Below are 20,316 nucleotides of genomic sequence, written 5' to 3'. Positions count from 1 at the left end.
TGTGAGTGTGTGAGAATGTGTGTGTGAGTGTGTGAGAGTGTGTGTGTGAGTGTGTGTGTTGGCGAGAGAAGCAGCCAACTCATTTTCCTGGCCATGTTGCTAGGCAACACAGAAGGAAAAATAGAAGTAGCTACTGTTTTCCAATTTGCAATAAAAAGAGTTATATTTATTCTTTGAAGTGTCTTCTTTTAGCACTTGCCATCTTTCACTTATTTCAGTATTTCCTGCATAGGAGTACAGCCAACCATTTGAGAAGAATATTAACCAAATTTGAAACAGGATTGGTTTTTAGGGATATTCTAGGCTCATTTTAACTGGGAGGGATTATTTGATGTAGTTGCCTCCACACCAAGATGAAAGCGCCTCTCACTAAAGCAGCTGGGAATGTTTCTACTCGTTGACATGGTACATGGATGGAGGATGTTCATTTATGGCCTAAATTCAAAAGCCTGGAAACTAAACTATCTCTAAACTATCTCGTGCTCTGCTCACAACATGTGCTTAATAACTGTTTTCAGATGATGATAAACCTTTGTCTCCTTAAAACAAATGGGATTGTTTTTTCCCTCTCAAGTACGGGGCTGGCATTGGTAGCTTAAACGACAAAATGAAGACTCTCTAAGAGGACCATCCCTTATAATCACTTTCCAAGCGCTGGCAGTGTTAATTACATAAGCCACCGGCCACACAGCTGCTCGGAGCTGGATGGAAATTTTCTGCCTCAGTTGGACACAGTTGTAGTGAAGTAGGGAATACAGAGGGAAGAAGCAGCACATTCTAACCTCATTTGCCAACAAATGGACAGCTGTGCCAAGCCTTTTATGTCCCCAAGATGGAAGTCTCCTCCATATAGCCAGCAGGAGAGACGCTCAGGTTGCTGGCAGGGAGTCTCAAACACTCTAATCTAACCTCGACAGCTAAGTACGAGCTGAATCCCGAATCTAATGTAATTAGTCCAGAGGATGACGAGAGATTTCAATGCCAGGTATACTCTCCAGAGTATACACTTCAAAAGAGAGACTGTTCTATGCGAGAGGGCCCCATCTGACCTATTGTTTTTTAAATTAGAAGTTTACTTTTATTTTATTTTTTGGCCTTGCTGTGGGGCATACAGGATCTTAGTTCCCCAGCCAGGCATTGAACCCATGCTCTCTGCATTGGGTGCATGGAGTCTTAACCACTGGGCCACCAGGAAAGTAAGCCCCTATCCTATTTCTAATGGCTTGCCTCTATAGACGGGGGCCTTGCTGGGGAACATTCATGAGAAAAGAACCACTCATTACCCCTTCCTCCACTCAACCACAGACATCTGGGAGATTAAGTGAATCTGGACCTTTCTTCTTCTAGTAGGTCACTAATGATCTCTATACTTTAAAATGCCAAATTCTGTGACCAAGAAGAAAGCAGAGGTATTGCACTCAGATGGAATTGGAGTAATGATAACGTTTTCTATCTGGAAAGAGTCTTTTGTTTTGTTTTTTGACTGGGGCCTGAAGAGGACCGCAGAATTACCTACGATAACACAGCCATTTAGTAGAGGAACTGGTGCCCAGCTCCAGGCCTCACTGCATCATCTAAACAAGGCAGACCTGACATTAAGAGGGCCAGCGGAGCAGGATGATACAACCTGCTATGTTGGCGGGCCAGGCTCCAAACGGATTAGGGGTTGACTCAGGTCCCCTGCCCACCATTTTAGAGGGTGTGTGAACACAACCTTGGCAGGAGGCTTGCAAAGGGGTGCTTCCCTCTCGGAGGCAGTGTAAATGTATGCAACGTAGAAGTCTCATTTTAAAGCACACAGGACAAGAGACCAAATTCAAGAATCCAGGTTTGAGTTCAAAAGTTGTCAAGGAGCACTCACTTATTAAAATGTTCAGGGAACAGCATCCTCAGAGCTCCTATGAGCACACATCCCTCCCCACTCGCCTGTGAAATCAGGACACTGAAAGGCCCCCTGTTGCCTCCACTGTACCATCTGCCTCCTCCCCATCCCACTACTTTTATTCTTGCCTTGATCCTACTGGAAGATTAAATCAGGTTGTGAGCGGATCCAAACAGCAGCTCTCCCATCCAGAAAGAAGAGCTAACCCCCAGCCTCTCCCTTAGCAATGGGGAAACTAACACCATTTCCGGTAGCTTTTGACTCTGATCTGCAAACTCAATCAACATCTCCATTATTACACAAGAAGCTACAAGAAACATGCAGGTCGTGATGAAAGAGAAGGTGCTCAGTGTGGGTTTCATTCACAAAAACACAGGTCACACGTACGCATCTGTGCAGCACAGACCCTCAGTGGCTCTGGATCACCATCCTCTGCCATAAAGCAAGTCCCGCCAGGGCCCGCCTACCCTTCAAACCAGGCACTTTCCCTTCTTAAGGAAGGCTGGTGACCAGCGATCAGGCCTCCAGTGAAAATCCTTACAGCCCAGGAAGTTTACAAACCAGTGCCATTAAAATCTTTGTGTGTTCCCGACAAAAAGAGAAAGGTGTTTAAAAGTGAAGCAGCAACTGTCTGTTCTTGGAATGAAGATCAGGACAATTTTTACTGGGAAACTTAAGGTCCCAAGTCCTAGCTAAGAGAAACCAGAGCCAAAACCAGCAACCCACTGTCAGTCACCTCCTGCCCTCACCTGGTTCTTCCTTAGAGACAAGCAGCCCTAACTCGAGAGGGCTATTTGCTGGCACTGTGCCATCTGCACCAAGACGCGGACAGGTCTTAAACGAGGAGCATGCTTATTCTCTTACCCTCTGCTTCCGCAGGCTTCCGGGGCTGGTGGGTGACGGGCTGGGAGACTTGCCCGAGCGAGGAGTAGAGAGCTGACTACCCGGGGTTCCATTAACTGGAAGCACAGAGAATCACAGACAGAAAAAAAATGGCTTATTAAATAATTCTCCTGACGAATCAGCTTCACAGAGCAACAAACAATTAAAAAGGGGCATTTGCTAAAATTCCAGACACCTTTTTACCTACGGTCCTGAACACTAGCTTCAGGGAGAAACCTTCTTCAGAAATTCACTTGTTTTGTGAATCCTGTGTTAAATATAGCAGCAGGTTACATAGAAAAAAAAAAAAAGTACTTCGCACAACTTTTCTGATGATTTATTAATGATGCTTTTAACTGTGTCCACAGAGATCTTAGGCATGTGGTTCTGAGACATTTTTCAATGGAATTCATGCTTAATAGTTTAGCTTCCTAGTACAAGCCAGTGGAAGTAAGTATTAGCACAGCTCATAAGCAATATTCCCAGTGACCTGTGAAAGCAGACTGCTGTCTTTTTAAGAGTTAAGAACTCAATTCAAGTTAAGTTCCTGCATCCACTTGTGCCCTGTACACCCCAGCCTAACTGGGAAGGACCTGACTCCAGCAGGACGAAGTAATTGGCACAGACACTCTGAAACTCCTCACAGTTAGTTTGTCCTGCTGTTGAAGAGAAAACTGGTTTTTTTTTTTTTTTTTCTTTTAAACAGGTTTAAATCACCAGAATCAACCTGTCTCTCAAGACTGCTACACATTATCCCTAGACTGAGTCAAAGTCACAGAACTCAAGTAAGTCATCCTTTCCTCTTTGTAGCAGTCCCTCTAAACTGACAAAACACTTAAAAGACATGACTCTACAAAGATGTATCGAGTCGCCACTATTCCGCCTATAAAAATGTCAACTTTTCTTTTGTTACATGTTTTACATCCACAGCCCAGGAAGTCGGGTTAGCAGGGAGAGGCACACATTCTCCAGGGTGCAACATCAACATTTTTCCATGAGGGAGAGAGCGATCATGCATTTAACTTACCTTCTATGAGTTCTAACATGGACACAGTCTCAGTGGCTAACCTGACAAGAGCAAGAGCGAGATCCCTTCTCAGCACTAAACCCAGCACCGCGGAGGGAGGAGGAGGGAAGCGGCTGGATTAGTTAAGGATGGTTAAGGCTGCTCCCAGAGCAGGCTGAATGAGAGGCAGGATTCATCAGCAGATGCCTTTCCTGCGTAAGGCTGACGTCTTCCAGGCAGCAGTGGGAGGTGCGGGTTCTGTCTTAGGCTACATCAAAGGTGTCAATTAAGCCTCATGCCAACGCGGAACCACCACAACCCCCACCGCACCACAGACTCCCGGAAGCCGAGTCCTTTCAGGGTGCTCCACGCTGAATCATAACCAAGTGCCTCTGGGGGCAAGAGCCCCCAGTGACTCATATGAAAACCACAATGACAAGACCTCTTCCGAAGCCTGGTGACTCTCCGGGAACAAGGGGTAATAAGTCCACCCTCAGAAAATTCAGTGGCGAGGTGCATGTTTATTGATTTTTCACATGTGATGTTTGCACCAAAGCTCAGGGCCCGTGCGTGTGGGAAGTTCCTTGTTTTGTCATCTTCTCCAAAGACCTTTAACAAATGTCACAGAACTCATGCTGTACTAATTTGTGTTTTGCCTTTGAAATTTATTTGGTGACTCCATCTAAAACACACCCAACCACACACTTTTTTTTTTTTTTTTACAGATTGAAGTAGGAAGCCCTGAGAATGCTTTGATCTGTGTGCCTTCTCTGGTCCTGTCTTTGTTGAATGAGCCTGCTGCCTAGGCCTCCTGGCACGGCCCTGCCCAGCCAGTGACTCTAACAGGAAGGGGTCTGAAACAGGCAAGGACTCAGGAACTGTGGGCAGAGGCAGAATCTACAGCTAATAAGGCAGGAGATGCCCTAGGGTTGACTGGAAAACAGGCTCTGGAAATATCATCTTTGCCCACATTCTACATCACTGTACATCTTTACATCACCCCTACTCAGACTCGGAAAAAAATGAGCAAATGGGAAAGCAAACACAGTACTCACATTTTTTACTTTTGGGACTCTAATCTCAGCCAGTGGAACATTAAAAAAAAAAAAACAAAAAACGATAAAGTGCATGCCCAGTAGAACTGTCTTAGGAATAGTCAGCTTAAAACAGCAAAACAAAACAACAACAAAAATGTGCATCTACTAAGTACTCACTATTCATGCATCTCAGCTTATCGAAGACTTATTTTCCATGGACTAGTTAATACACTTAAACCTTTTATATATACACACATATATGTATATATGGGGCTTCCCAGGTGGCTCAGTGGTAAAGAATCCACCTGCCAATGTAGGATGGCATCCATCTGTGGGTTGGGATGATCCCCTGGAGGAGGGCACAGCAACCCACTCCAGTATTCTTGCCTGGGAAATCTCATGGACAGAGGAGCCCACTGGGCTATAGTCCATGGGGTCACAAAGAGCTGGACACCACTGAGCAACTGAGCATGCATGCACCTATTGTCTACTTGTGCGCGTGCACACACATACACACACACACACAGTATTATCTCACTGAACTCTCAGGGTAACTCTGTGAGGCAAGCAGCGTTACTTTACAGATGCGGAGGCATAAAGATGATAACTTGACCAGTGAATACAGGGTGGAACTGAAATCTGTGTACTCTTTACCCCCACCTTCCCCTACAACACCAGCCTTCTAACCTGAAGGAAAACTACACAACTCAACCCGAAATCACAACAAAGTATTCTGAGAGGGGGAGCACTGGGGGTTGCTCTTGACCCCCAGTCACCCATGGGGTCAAGACTAGCCTACAACAGAGAGGGTAGCAGGTAGTGAAGTCATATCCTAAGTGTTAGTAGCAGTTGGCCAGGTAAGTAAGGTAAGCCTTGCTCCAAGGCAAGAGGACCACCTGTTTCATGGCTGGACATGGAGGAGGGAGCAAGTATGGCACTTTGAAGGGGCCTCAACAGGTGAGCACAGCAGCAAGTGGAGTCCGGAAGGAAGGACCTTATGAATGCGGATGGAGGAGGTGGCAGGGGTCACATAATGCAGGGTTTTGAAATTCAAGTTAAGGAGTCTGGTTTTTATCCAAAGCACCATGAGAAGCTATTGAATGATTTTAAGCTGGAACCCAGGGGATCAGATCTGCATTTTAATAAGCTCCGAAGAGCTCTTAAGCTGTCAAGAATGGATGAGAGGGGAACAGTAACAAGAACAGGACATCCCTTAGTCAAATGTCCAAGTGGGAGAGACTGAGGCACATTTAAGGGTCTTGTGGTCAAAGAGATGGGGTGGCTTTATCTTGGGTAGTGCACTGGAGGTGGAGGGAAAAAGAAACATTTCAGAGAGATTTAAAAAGTAAAAACAACAGGACATGGTAATCAGTTGGTAAAAAGGATTAAGGCTAGAGGATTAAAGTGAAAGTCCCTCAGTCATGCCCAACTCTTTGCGACCCCATGGACTTAGCCCGCCAGGCTCCTCTGTCCATGGAATTCTCCAAGGCAAGTCTCCTGGAGTGGGTAGCCATTCACATTTCCAGGGGATCTTCCCAACCCAGGCATCAAACCCAGGTCTCCAGTCTGCAGACAGATTTTTTATTGTCTGAGCCACCAGGGAAGAGACTTAAGACTCAACATTAAAAAAAACTAAGATCATGGCATCTGATCCATCACTTCATGGCAAACAGAAGGGAAACAAGTGGAAGCAGTGACAGATTTTATTTTCTTGGGCTCCCAAATCACTGCCGACAGTGACTGTAGCCATGAAATTAAAAGACACTCCTTGAAAGAAAAGCTATGACAAACCTAGCCAGCATATTAAAAAGCAGAGACACCACTTTGCTGACAAAGGTCCATATTAATCAAAGCTATTGGTTTTTCCAGTAGTCATGTACAGATGTGAGAGCTGGACCAGAAAGAAGCTGAGTGCCAAAGAATTGATGTTTTTGAACTATGGTGCTGGAAAAGACTCTTGAGAGTCCCTTGGACAGCAAGAAGATCAAACCAGTCAATCCTAAAGGAAATCAGCCCTGAATATTCACTGGAAGGACTGATGCTGAATCTGAAGCTCCAATATTTGGCCACCTGATGCGAAGAGCTGACTCACTGGAAAAGACCTTGATGCTGGGAAAGATTGAGGGCAGGAGGAGAAGGCAGTGGCAGAGGATGAGATGATTAGACAGCATCACTGACTCAATGTACATAAATTTGAGCAAACTTCGGGAGATAGTAAAAGACAAGAGAGCCCAGTGTGCTGCAGTCCGTGGGGTTGCAAAGAGCTGGACAAGACTTAGAGACTGAACAACAACAAGGCTAGAAGAAGAGAGAGTTTGGACATATTGAACTGAAGCATCATTGTATGTATCTTTTTTTTTTCAATAATGTTTTATTTTTTAATTTTTTTTAAATTTTATTTTTAAAATTTACATAATTGTATTAGTTTTGCCAAATATCAAAATGAATCTGCCACAGGTATACATGTGTTCCCCATCCTGAACCCTCCTCCCTCCTCCCTCCCCATACCATCCCTCTGGGTCGTCCCAGTGCACTAGGCCCAAGCATCCAGTATCGTGCATCGAACCTGGACTGGCATCTCGTTTCATACATGATATTTTACATGTTTCAATGCCATTCTCCCAAATCTTCCCACCCTCTCCCTCTCCCCCAGAGTCCATAAGACTGTTCAATACATCAGTGTCTCTTTTGCTGTCTCGTACACAGGGTTATTGTTACCATCTTTCTAAATTCCATATATATGCGTTATTATACTGTATTGGTGTTTTTCCTTCTGGCTTACTTCACTCTGTATAATAGGCTCCAGTTTCATCCACCTCATTAGAACTGATTCAAATGTTTTTTTTTGTAATGGCTGAGTAATACTCCATTGTGTATATGTACCACTGCTTTCTTATCCATTCATCTGCTGATGGACATCTAGGTTGCTTCCATGTCCTGGCTATTATAAACAGTGCTGCGATGAACATTGGGGTACACATGTCTCTTTCCCTTCTGGTTTCCTCAGTGTGTATGCCCAGCAGTGGGATTGCTGGATCATAAGGCAGTTCTATTTCCAGTTTTTTAAGGAATCTCCACACTGTTCTCCATAGTGGCTGTACTAGTTTGCATTCCCACCAACAGTTTAAGAGGGTATCTTGATATACATGGCCGGCATAAAAAAGAGAAAAAAAGAAAAAATTTGTATTGCAAATTGGTGTCATTTTTGCAGTTTGCTATGAGAAAACTGAGGTTCAGAGAGATAACCTGTGGAAAGACAAGCAGCTGGAAGGTGGGAGAGCTAGAAATGAGTCTCATTCAGTCCTACTCAAAGAGCTGCATACTCTTCCCATGAGTGGCCAGCTCATCAGAACATGTCCAGGCATATCGCTCTGTCTGCGGAGCTGAGGATGTATAGGCTTCTTTCTCACTGGGGCACGAATCTGCCTCCTTTATTTATAGCCACTGGGCTCATGGCTTCTACTTGTCTTGCCATCTCTCAGGAGAAATGAAGTTCAAGTGCCAAACAAGTCATTGACAGTCAAACATTTTTGGAACACAATCTGCTTGTAAATTGGGAACGACCTATATTGTTAAGGTCAGAGTTCTGTAGAGACTCTTCCTCTTGGCCACTTAAAAAGCACCATCAACTTCTTAAATTGGTTTTTGACCTCCAGAAAACATCATACTCCTCATCCTGCTGGGATAAGTAATTTTGTTTCATAAGTAAGGTTGACACATGTATTGAGTCCCATTGTTTTTTAATCCTGTACTACCAGAAATCCCTGAGTGCCAATAAAAAAGGGTTTTCTCACTTATCTAACAGAACTCATTAAAAGTCAACTAACAAATGGTATTACAGAGGCCTTTATTAAACAATTCTTTTATTTTGAATGGGAAAAACCCAATTTCATATGGTTGTTTCTAAATGGCCAAGCAGGCCCAACAATTAGTTATTTCAGTTGGAAGTCACTAACATCTGAATTACTAAAGGACCCATCAGATCCATTGCCTTAGATCCAGCTCTGGTTTCCTTTGCTCACATCTGTCTGGATACAATTTAAATGCTGTATGCTTTGTTCTGATTCTTACCTCCTGAATGAGAAGTGCTTAACTCTAGGCTGGATTATTCTCATATTCTGTGATGATCAATTTCATAACTAGCCATCAAAGAGCTGTAGAAGAAATCATGGGGCTGACTTCTACCATCTCCAGTCCATCCCCTCTCGGGGGCACCTGAGCCTCGCAAGGCCACAGCAGCCTGAACTGGACCCAGACCATGACTCCTCATGAACGATCCGACCTCACCTCTTCATTATCAAAGATCGATGATCCTACTCTCCCTCATTGGAGCCATGAATTCAGGATTCTATAATCCACCGTTCAGTACATGCAGCTTTCACTTAACACATGCCTGACTCTGTCTAATGGTCCCTGTTCTCCCAAAACTTACAATTAAATATGAAATTTACTAAAAAAAAATCTAGAATCAGGAAATACTTGGCTTACTTGTTCAAATTCATTGCTCCTTTTAAATGACTTTAAACTCATGTGTGTTTGAATTTAGCAAACCCTTTGTAAACTTAAAGGATTTTTTCCCTTTACAGTTTCATTAGTAAAAGGCTCAGACAGCAAGTGAAAACCAAATGCTTGAATGTCTCAAACTGGTCTGGAAGCTAGAACAATCTCCATGCAAGACCATCTCATTACAAGGTGACTAACCTTTTGGACCTGAAAAGCTATCTTGCTGTTTCACTATCTTCTTTTTGAACTAAGGTGGCTCATTTATTAATATTTATGCCGCTGCACTTGCAGGCATGGGAGGAGGGAACGTGTTTGCACGCATGTGAGTCCATCTATCCGTCTGTGTGTTCAGGGGGTGGTGATTCAGGCAGGCTTCCCGGGAGATCTGGCTGCTTGCCTTAGACTTTCCCTCACTCCCTGATCATGGAGGAGGCTGTAGATACTCTAAAATATGTTTTCCCAGCCCTTGTCCATTGCCTGCCACATTATCGAGAAAGAAAAAGAGAAGGAAAAAGCAGATGGAGTCAACCTAGGCAAAGACAAAACAGACAAGTGTCTGATGGGTGGGAGAACTCTTGAGAAAAATGCTTTTTCCTTGTTTCATCTTCATAGGTGCTGACTTCATAGATGAATTGGAACCCTGATTTTCACAATCTGTCTGCATTTTCTTAAACAGGGACAGTAGGTCCTATTCAGAGGGACTATCTTATTGGGTCAGGAAGATCCCCTGTAGGAGGGCATGGCAACCCACTCCAGCATTCTTTCCTGGAGAATCCCATGGACAGAGGAGCGTTGTGGGCTACAGACCGTGGGGTTACAAAGAGTTGGACATGACTGAGCGACTAACACTTTCACCTTATTGGGACGGTCCAGTAGTTAAGACTCTGCACTTCCACTGGAGGGAGCATGGGTTCTATCTCTGGTCAGGGAACTAAGACACCCCACACGACTGGGGACTAAGATCCCACATATCATGGGGCATGCCCCCCCACAAAAGACAAAAGGACTGTCTTATCTGCTGTGGACAGTGGCAAGGCAGGAGGTCAACAGAAACAGAGGGGTTGGAAAGAGAAACATGGCTCTGTGAATTACAAATGGGGCCTTGAACCTCAGGAGACAGGTGAATTGAAAAGATCCTATTGTTCCTCAATTCACTCATGCAGTCAACATTTACTCAGTAGTGACCATGAACTTGAAGGCACTGTGCTGCTGCTGCTAAGTCGCTTCAGTCATGTCCGACTCTGTGCGACCCCATAGATGGCAGCCCACCAGGCTCCCCCGTCCCTGGGATTCTCCAGGCAAGAACACTGGAGTGGGTTGCCATTTCCTTCTCCAATGCATGAAAGTGAAAAGTGAAAGTGAAGTCGCTCAGTCGTGTCAGACTCTTTGCGACTCCATGGACTGCACCCTACCAGGCTCCTCCACCCATGAGATTTTCCAGGCAAGAATACTGGAGTGGGGTGCCATTGCCTTCTCCGGAAGGCACTGTAGGATGCATTAAAGAACTCCTGCCCTCAGAAACCCTGACTTGGTCAGGTGACACCCGTCTCCTATAGCCTGGGAGCCAAATCAACTGTCCCAAGATGGGGGAGGAGGGGTAGACCCTCACAGAGGTCAGCTGGGCCAAACTGGGCATGCGCACTTTGGACCAGAAGTGATAGAGCAAAGGCTTCTAGAAAGTGACAGGAATAAAGGTGGAAGAGCTCCAGGGGTTCCTGGTGGAAATTTAAATTGGTTTCCAGGCTAGAACACAAGTCCAGAGGAGACATGAGAGATACAGCTGGAAAGGAAGACTGTGGCAACCCAAGACAGTTCTTCATCCTAGAATAAAGAGTTCAGAATTGATTTAGCGGACGGTAAGTAATGGCAACAGGCTTCCCAGGTGGTGCCAGTGGTAAGGAACCCGTCTGCCAGTGCAGGAGATGTAAGCAAGTGGAGGTCTGATCCCTGGCTCGGGAAGATCCCCTGGAAGAGGGCATGGCAACCCACTCCAGAATTCTTGCCTGGAGAATCCCATGGACAGAGGAGCCTGACTGGCTGCAGTCCATAGGGTTGCAAAGAGTCGGACACGACTGAAGCGACTTCACACACACACACAAGTAACTGGAACACGTCTAACATCAGCGGCCAGGACAGAGGTGAGGAGCAGAGGTCAGAGGCAGGGAGGGGGCCAGCGAGCTGCTCCTGCAGCTGCGAGAAACTGGAGTCCTAGGACAGCAAAGCAGGGGCCGAGAACCCTGGTGACAAACCGAAGGTGGACGAGGAGGAGAAAAGGAGCCAAAGATGCTTTCAAGGTGAAAGGAAAGAGATCTGGAATTTCACAAGACAGCGTCATTTGGAATGCTGATTCAAAATGATGAACATGTGTCAGCGGGGATTGCAGAAGAGGCTGGTCATTCTGAAGGAATGAGGTGATTAAAGGCACCACCAGGGATCAGCGTGCTGAAGGGCTCTGGGTGCTTAGTCCCCACCCTACCAAGTACTGCAGGGCGGCCTCCACTTGGAGTAAAGCCCGGGAGTCCGCCCCCAGGGGCAGTCCCGGAATGACCCCCAGGACAAAGTGCCTGCTGAAAGGGACTTTCCACAGGTCACCAGTGGTGTCCTTACTGCCGAATCCTGCGTTCCCTTCAGTCTTCAACTCTACTTGCCCTCACGTTAACATTTCTGGCCTCTTCCTCCATCTTGAAACTTTCTGCCCCCTCTGACTTCCGTTCATGCGCACTTACCGTGCCCTCGCCTTTCCTAATGTGCTTTTTTTTTAACATCGAAGGATAGCTGGTTTACAGTATTGCGTTCGTTTCTGCGGTGCACCAGCGTGAGTCAGCTGTGTGTGTGCATATGCCCCTTCCCTTGTGAGCCTCCCTCCCACCCCCCACCCCACCCCTCTAGGTCATCACAGAGCACCGAGCTGGGCTCCCTGTGCAATGCAGCAGCTTCCCACCAGCTAGCTATTTTGCACGTGTGAGTGTATATATATGTCAGCGCTGCTTTCTCAATTCATCCCACCCTCCCTTCTCCCCCGAGCCCGGTGCCCACGAGTCTGTTCTTCAAGTCTACATCTCTGCTCCTGCCCTGGAAATAGGTTCATCTCTACCATTTTTCTAGATTCCACATACACGCGTTAATATAAGGTACTTGTTTTTCTCTTTCTGACTTCACTCATGTCCTCTGATGTACCCTTATAACTGCACATGTTCCTGCAGTTCCAATCTCTCCTTGGGTTGAGGGGAGGTGCATTTTACATTTATATTATTTAAATCACTACTGAATGTCAGTGTCTCCCCAGTACATACACACAAAGCTCAAATCTGACTTCCACACCGTTCCTTCCTACCTGCCTACTGGTGCTTCTGGAGCATCTCACGTGAACGTGGCTACAATGGGACCTATCCCTCATCAATGGGCAAATCACCTCTGATCCCCTTCTCTTTGTCTGGCCTCACATCCAGTTAAATTCTTAGTTTCATTTCCCTTTTGAAGTTTCCCACATTTTATAAGATTTTTTAAAAAATGTAAACCATTCTTAAAATCTTTTATTGAACTTGTTACAATATTGCTTCTGTTTTATGTTTGCTTTGTGGCCACAAGGCATGTGGGATCTCAGCTCCCCAACCAGGGACCGAACCTGCACCCCCTGAACATTGGAAGGCAAAGGCCTAACCACTGGACCACCAGGGAAGGCCTGTCCCCCATTTCAAAAACTGTTTAAATTCTGTCCTAGCAGTTCTTTCCTAGGTGGCTTCACAGAGCCTTCCTGGCCCTCGGTCCTTTCTGTGTGGCCATCCTTTCTACCCTTGTGCCATTGTATATAAATTCAGATAAATAACTAAACATGGCCTTACTAAAAGTCACCTTTTACCCCCTAATACACACCACACTGTTCTCACAGCACAATGCATGGCGCAATCTCAGCATAACCAGCTGGGCTACCACCATCTTCTCCTCTCCTAGAATTTTATCATCCATTTCTACTGGACTAGTAACTGCTCCCTAAACGTGCCATATGTTTCCATGCTTTTGTGCCTTAACTCTCACTGTTTTCTCAGGTGCTGATGCCCTCTGGGCTCTTCTTATCCTGGCAAGATCCGTCAAGTCCCAATTTCTAAGTCCTTTTGTCTGACCCTATTAATGAGATGTAGCCCCATGTAGCCCCATAAGTAGCATATGTGTTTGTCTCCCAACTTGAAGATAAGAATTGCGGTTTAATCACATTTGTATCCCTACAACCTAATACATGCCTGGAACACCGCTGATGTCCTGGTTATATTTAATTAACATGGAGCAGTAGTGGTGAGGATTTATTAAAGCAGTTGCCATAGGGTCCTGCCCCCACAGAGAGTGTGTCAAGATAATGGTTCAAAGTTTCAAGGAGTATCTTTGGAAATACTTACCTGCTGAGCAGGGCGGTGCGGGGGGTGGGGGGTGGGTGGGCAGTGGTTGATAAGTGCAGGGAAGGAGAATGGAAGGGGGATTCAGCTGTATAGGCAATAGAAAATTCTAAAAACACAGGGAATGAGTCATCAGCCCTCTGGATTTGCTTGCTGCATTTTGTTTTCAACGATTCTCTTGGAATGCCAAAGCAGAAAAGATCCTCTATAGAATGTATATGTCTGAAATCTCTGCACTAAAGGAAAAAGACAGCTAAAAATTAATAGCTAGCCATCTGCCTTTGATGGTGCTTGCTATAAGTTTTAAAAATTGACAAATTGGACCAGTATGCTGATTAAAATTCTCTTTGCTTCCCCAGCTTTGATCCTTATCTGCATATGTTGCATAAAATATTTTATATAACTATAAAAAAGTAAAATTTGACTAGCATAAATAAAAAAGACTCGAGGATTTCCAAAGTCACATTAAAGTGAGTTTTAAGCCTGAGAAATATAAGATAATGCTTCCTTCGTGGTAGAAGCTCATCAACTAAGGCATGTGGCTTTTCCTTCTTTTAAATGTTCACTCCCGCATCTCTCACATCACTGGTCCCTGGCGGGTTTCAGTGCACACTGAATGAATGAATGTCTTAGACTATAAGCTTCTGGAGGGCAAGAAAGTGCATCAGTTTATGCTTGAATTGATGAGCATAAGCATCCACTGGGGACTCAGTTATGTTTGTTATGGCTTCTAAACAGAGGCAGTCACTATATAACAAAGAAAAATGGCCATCCACCTAACTGGGAATAAAACTCTAAAACAAACAAAATTCTCAAAGTTCTTATAAGGGATCTAAGAGGTCAAAAGTTTGAAATCTCTAAGTTTTTAAGGAGGACTGCAGCAATGATGATTCAAGATAGGTAAACATGGCTTTCTTCTACTTTTAACATGAAGAAAACAAAATAAAACGAAAGCTTATGAATGAATGCATAAAATACTCTTATTTGGAGACAGACTTTGTTATAATTTCCCCATGCACATAAAGGAATTGACCAGAAATTCACCTTTAAAATTACACATGTTGTGAAATGTCTATGTTCCAAAGAGACACATGAATAAAACTTCAATCCACATGAAACTCTCTTTATGATGCTCTTACATATTCCTGTTTCTTTAAGAAGTAACTAAAACCAGTTTTTGCCATTTCTTTTTTTAATTAATTAATGTTTGGCTGTGCCAGGTCTTCACTGCTGCACACCAACTTTCTCTAGCTGGGGCAAGTAGGGGCTACTCTAGTTGCGGGCTCAGGTTTTTCACCGTGGTATGCGGGCTTCTCGCTGCAGTGGCTTTTCTTGTTGGCAGCACGGGGTCTAGAGTGCACAGACCTATCGGGCTCTAGGCACAGCGATAGGGCTCAGTAGTTGTGGTGCATGGGTTTAGTTTCCCTGAAGCATGTGGGGTCTTTCTGGACCAGGGATTGAACGCATGTCCCCTGCATCGGCAGGCGATTCTTAACCACTGGACGACTGGAGAAGCTTACCCCGTTTCTTAATGATACCTCATTCAGTGTTTCAGCACACAACTGTCTAGGGACTCCTTATTCTTGTTTCGACTTCTGGTTCCTTTTTCTCCAGCTCCAATTTGCCTTCTTTGGACCCTTTCTGTTATGGAGACTAATAATAATTCTACAGCTCTGTGAATTACGCTATGTGTAAGTTATTTAGGGGGCTTAACCTGTGTGCTTCTTGACCGGAGGGACTATTTCTTTCATCTCGGCATTATTAGTGTCTAGCAAGCGCTCGACACTAGCAGGGTTGAACTTGATATTTCTGAATGTGTAAATGAACACCTTACATTAATAAATCACCTCTAACTTCTCCTAGTCTCAAGAAGAGGAATGAGTAAGGAACAAAGAAAAGATTTACTGAGGACTCTCATTCTTGTTCTAACATTTGACTTACAAAAGAAAGTTTCTGTCTACTACTGGCAACCATCATGAAGTTGGAGTGAATCATTTCACCCCCTGGAATGCCCCTGCCTGGGACTAACACTTAGGCTTCTATTGCAAAGGGTTATGATGTTGTAAATCTCCATCTTAAACTAGGTACTGCATCAGTTATTTCCTGAAGATCAAAATTTTAATAAGCAGAGGTGAAGAAACAGGTATCAAGAATGGCCAGCCTGCTGTGTCCAGAGCACTGGAAGCCCCAGTTACCTGTTCTGAGCAGACATATTAGCCCTGTGACTCTGGGCCAAGCAGTTCCCCCAGCCCTGGCCCTGCTTCCTCATTTAAAAGATACAGTATATATTGTATAACAAAGAATAATGTCTTGTCTTGCTTGTTGTTGGGAAAGGAAAATAAAGAGATTAAAGTTCTATGTTAACTCTGATGTTTCATTTAAATGTAAAGCCCAGGGCTTCCTTGGTGGTCCAGTGGTTAAGATTCGGCTTACCACTGCAGGAGACATGAGTTTGATCCCTGGTCCAGAAAGATCCCACATGCCGCAGAGCAACTAAGCCAGTGAATTGCAACTATTGAAGCCTGCGCGCCTAGAGTCCCTTTTCTGCAACAAGAGAGAAGCCTGCACAACGCAGCAGAGAGTAGGCTCCCCTACCCCCGACAACTAGAGAAAACCCTCACACAGCAACGAAGACCCAGTGCGACTATAGATAAATAAATACTTCAAAAGTGGTAAAGAGATCATTAAAAAACTTCTTAAAAGTAAATGCAAAGTCAACAAAACAATCACAGATAACATGGGGACCTACAAATCTCAACTTCATGCAATGCTTCGATCTCTGTATCAGGCAGGAAGGTGAATACTGGAAGCAGAAATTTTAAAACTGAAGGAGAAACCAGTTCAAACTTTAGGTGAATGTGTAAGGAGCAAAAACAAAACTTCCTCAATGTTACAAAGTCAGGTTCATGGTGGAAGGGGGCTGTGGGGGACATCAATGTTCCAGGCGTATGAAAGGGAAGTTATTCACATTCCAGTCCTATAATTTATGAAAAACACTATACAGGCTATTTTAAGAAAGTTCAGATGCAGTCAATACAGAGATAATTCACTGCTCCCTTCCGCGTTTTCAAGAGAAACTTGAGTAGAGGCAGGAGTCTCAGGCTAGTTCAGTGGAGGGGACCAAGGGAGCCGATCCCCTGACATCCAGCAAGAACACCTGCCCTCAAAAGATGTGGAGACACCACTGAACCTTCTAAACCCTGGGCTTAGGTCCTGGGAAAAGGGGTCCCTGAGGCAAGCCATGCATTTGCGACTGGGTGTTGCTGCTCTATAAACCCTCTCAAATAAGAATCATCCAGAGGAAGGTGGGAAGATTTGGTAGCAAGTCAGAATCAAGAGACAGTCATCACATATTATAAGCTCTTATATAACCAGGAAATGATTGTATGGCATATCTTCTAAATCAAAAAGCAGGGAGTTGAAAACTATATGCATAAAAGGTTTATATTAAAACGTGATACGTACTTTTTAATTACTTTTGACCTAGAAGTTTAAAGATACCTTGAATGAAGTGTTAATTTTTCAAGAATACATTGATTTTAGGATGGATTGGATTATGCTTTCTGGATAGAAATGATAATTCCCTGGCATGGTGTACCTACCACATATTCCAGGTGATTTCTGGTCAAATCAACCAGGTTTTCACTGGTGGAAAAGGGATCCAGAGAAACAGCAGAAAATAGAAATGCTTGTTGGAAGCAACCTATCGATTTTGAGGTAATGTATCCTATGCATTTTAAACTTCTAAAGAGAATGGTTCCAAATGCTGGCAGAGACAAATTCAAATACATCTAATACATTTGCCTATCTCCATTTTTGAGTTTCCAGAATTACTTTTGGTAAATGATATAGTCATCTTTATTTATAAGATCATAATTAAATACATTTATAAGATTTATATAATCTTAAGAGATGCTGAATAGTGAGTCTGTGACCAGTTAATTCCAAAGTGAAACAATTTCCTGTATTCATAATTATCTTTTTAAGATTAGAATGATGGTTTTTTTTTTCTTAACTGAAATTTTAGATTCCTTTTTTGAAATAAAGTAGGCTCTTCATTATTTACAAGCTTATTTTTCTCTGAGTTGGAAAAAATTCTCTCTTCCTTTTTTTTTTTTCTTTTAGCCCTATATTACCAATGGGAGGCCCCTGTTCAGTCCCGGCTGCCATGATTAGACAGACAGAAGCATGAAGACACTCTGCATCTGTAGTGGAAACCTGAGCTGCAGACAGTAACTCCTCCTGGTGTCAGGAGCCGGTCCTTGGACACGCACCCAAGAATCTGACCTGCCCACTACCTTCTGTGACCTATGGAGACAAGAAGCAGAGAGAAAAGAAATTCTTGCCCAAGCCTAAGAGCTTCTAACTGGCTACAGCTCTTAAAAGACACCACCTCCAAAGGTAATAACAAAAAGTTAATAGCAATAAGTGCATATTGATTCCCTTAAAATATCTACGATATTAAGAGATGTACGATTTCAGCTAATCTCTCATTCTCATTATTAGATACTTCTCCCTCAACCACACCTGATATTTTTTAAGTACTTTTTGAATTTTTGATTTTTTGGTCTCGCCCCACTACATGTGGGATCTTACTTTGCTAACCAGGGATCGAACCCAAGACTCCTGCAATAGAGGCACCGAGTCTTAATCACTGAACCACCAGGGAAGTCCCATACCCCATGGTGTATACTAAGAGGAAGGAGAGAGGAAAGATTAAGCAAATTTGTGCAGTATCAAAGTGGGTTGGATAGGGCACAAATATTGTTTTTTAATATAGACTTTTTTTTGACGGTATTGATAATGTTCCAACTAATGTGAGGCCTGTTTCTCCTTCACAACTTTTCACGATTGTACTAAACAGCCATGATTTTAGGGAAAACAGGCTGGCTAGGCCCGTCACCTCCTCTTCCTTCCTGCTCTGTGGGACTTCATCCTACAGCCCAGGTGGGTCTGAATGGAAAAAATGAGGACTGCTCTTTGGTCAAGACTGATCATCCTCCAAAAGGCTCCACTGTAACCTGTCAGTTGGTTAATAACAAGCTCCTGCCCCCGAGCGGAGCTTTAACCGGCAGCTTTTCTGTCATCACCCCACCATTCTTGGAGTCTACATCTGCAGGTAGGTGGCATCTCCCCGGAAGGGAGAGCCTTTCTCCAGTATCAATTTCCAGAGAAGAGGTGATCTTCAGACATAAATTCTCTCTTCTCCTGGGGGACTGGCTCTCTGAAAGCAGGTCATTATGAGGAGGCAGAAAAGGAGACTGGCACCGGCCACTCTCCTCTGCGCACTGCTACACTTCACAGCGCCGGGTTACGAGGGTTAAAGACAGACACCGCTGCTCGGAGGCAAGCAGGGAGGCAGGAAGGCAGTCATCTTTGTTATGCCAGCAGATGAAGATGAGCAGGCCTCGTCTTCCAACCTTGACGGTCCAGAGTCAGTGACTCCCTATGTTTATCTCTTCTTTTGTTACCCACAATCCAAGGGTTCTTAAACTTAGGTGAACATCAGAATAACCTGGAAGGCTTGTGAGAACCCAAACTGCTGGGCCCCAGTTCAGGGGATGGTGATGCTGCTGGCCCAGGAACCACACTTTGGAAATCACTTCCTTACCTGTCTGTCCTCCTAAATCTGGGACCAGGATCACCCGATCAGAACTGCCTGGAATACTGGTTAAAACAGGCTTTTGTCCTTGTCAGAATCTAGAGAGTTTGGGGGTAAGAATGGCAAACTCTATACCAAGTTCCCAAATGACTCTCATGAACTTTAAACTTTTGAGTCTCATCACCTTCAGTTCAGTGCAGTTCAGTTGCTCAGTCGTGTCCTACTCTTTGAGACCCCATGAATCGCAGCATGCCAGGCTTCCCTGTCCATCACCAACTCCCAGAGTCCACTCAAACTCATGTCCATCAAGTCAGTGATGCCATCCAGCCATCTCATCCTCTGTCGTCCCCTTCTCCTCCTGCCCCAAATCCCTCCCAGCATCCGGGTCTTTTCCAATGAGTTAACTCTTCTCACGAGGTGGCCAAAGTATTGGAGTTTCAGCTTCAGCATCAGTCCTTCCAATGAACACCCAGGACTGATCTCCTTCAGAATGGACTGGTTGGATCTCCTTGCAGTCCAAGGGACTCCCAAGAGTCTTCTCCAACACCACAGTTCAAAAGGATCCATTCTTCAGCGCTCAGCTTTCTTCACAGTCCAACTCTCACATCCATACATGACCACTGGAAAAACCATAGCCTTGACTAGATGGCCCTTTGTTGGCAAAGTAATGTCTCTGCTTTTTAATATGCTATCTAGACTGGTCATAACTTTCCTTCCAAGAAGTAAGCGTCTTTTAATTTCATGGCTGCAATCACCATCTGCAGTGATTTTGGAGCCCCAGAAGATAAAGTCAGCCACCGTTTCCACTGTTTCTCCATCTATTTCCCATGAAGTGATGGGACCAGATGCCATGATCTTAGTTTTCTGAATGTTGAGCTTTAAGCCAACTCATCACCTTACTCTTTAACAGAGTCTGACACCAGTGTTCTGTCCAGTCTAGGCGACCTTATGACACAATAAGGGAGGAGCTCCGAGTCCATCGAAAAATAGGTGAGGCACCCTCACCCCACCCCAAG

The 20,316-nt window shown here is 44.5% G+C and overlaps 1 protein-coding gene across 4 annotated transcripts in view; it reads right to left on the bottom strand.

Annotated features, from left to right (window-relative positions):
- DCLK1 (doublecortin like kinase 1) overlaps positions 1-20,316 on the bottom strand; it is a 432,884-nt gene that overhangs the window by 82,758 nt on the left and 329,810 nt on the right. For 3 of the 4 annotated variants that reach the window (XM_070800188.1, XM_070800189.1, XM_070800190.1), the window contains one exon: positions 2,747-2,841. In XM_070800188.1, the coding sequence (XP_070656289.1) occupies positions 2,747-2,841 (95 nt within the window). Of the gene's footprint in view, positions 1-2,746; positions 2,842-3,791; positions 4,157-20,316 lie in introns of those variants that run through there. The other variant, XM_019971403.2, reaches the window with a different exon arrangement.

Source organism: Bos indicus, chromosome 12 (genome assembly GCF_029378745.1).
Source record: "Bos indicus isolate NIAB-ARS_2022 breed Sahiwal x Tharparkar chromosome 12, NIAB-ARS_B.indTharparkar_mat_pri_1.0, whole genome shotgun sequence".
Classification (NCBI taxonomy): Eukaryota; Metazoa; Chordata; class Mammalia; order Artiodactyla; family Bovidae; genus Bos; species Bos indicus.
Note: the sequence above shows the minus strand (reverse complement) of the source record. Positions and strands in the feature narration are given on the sequence as shown.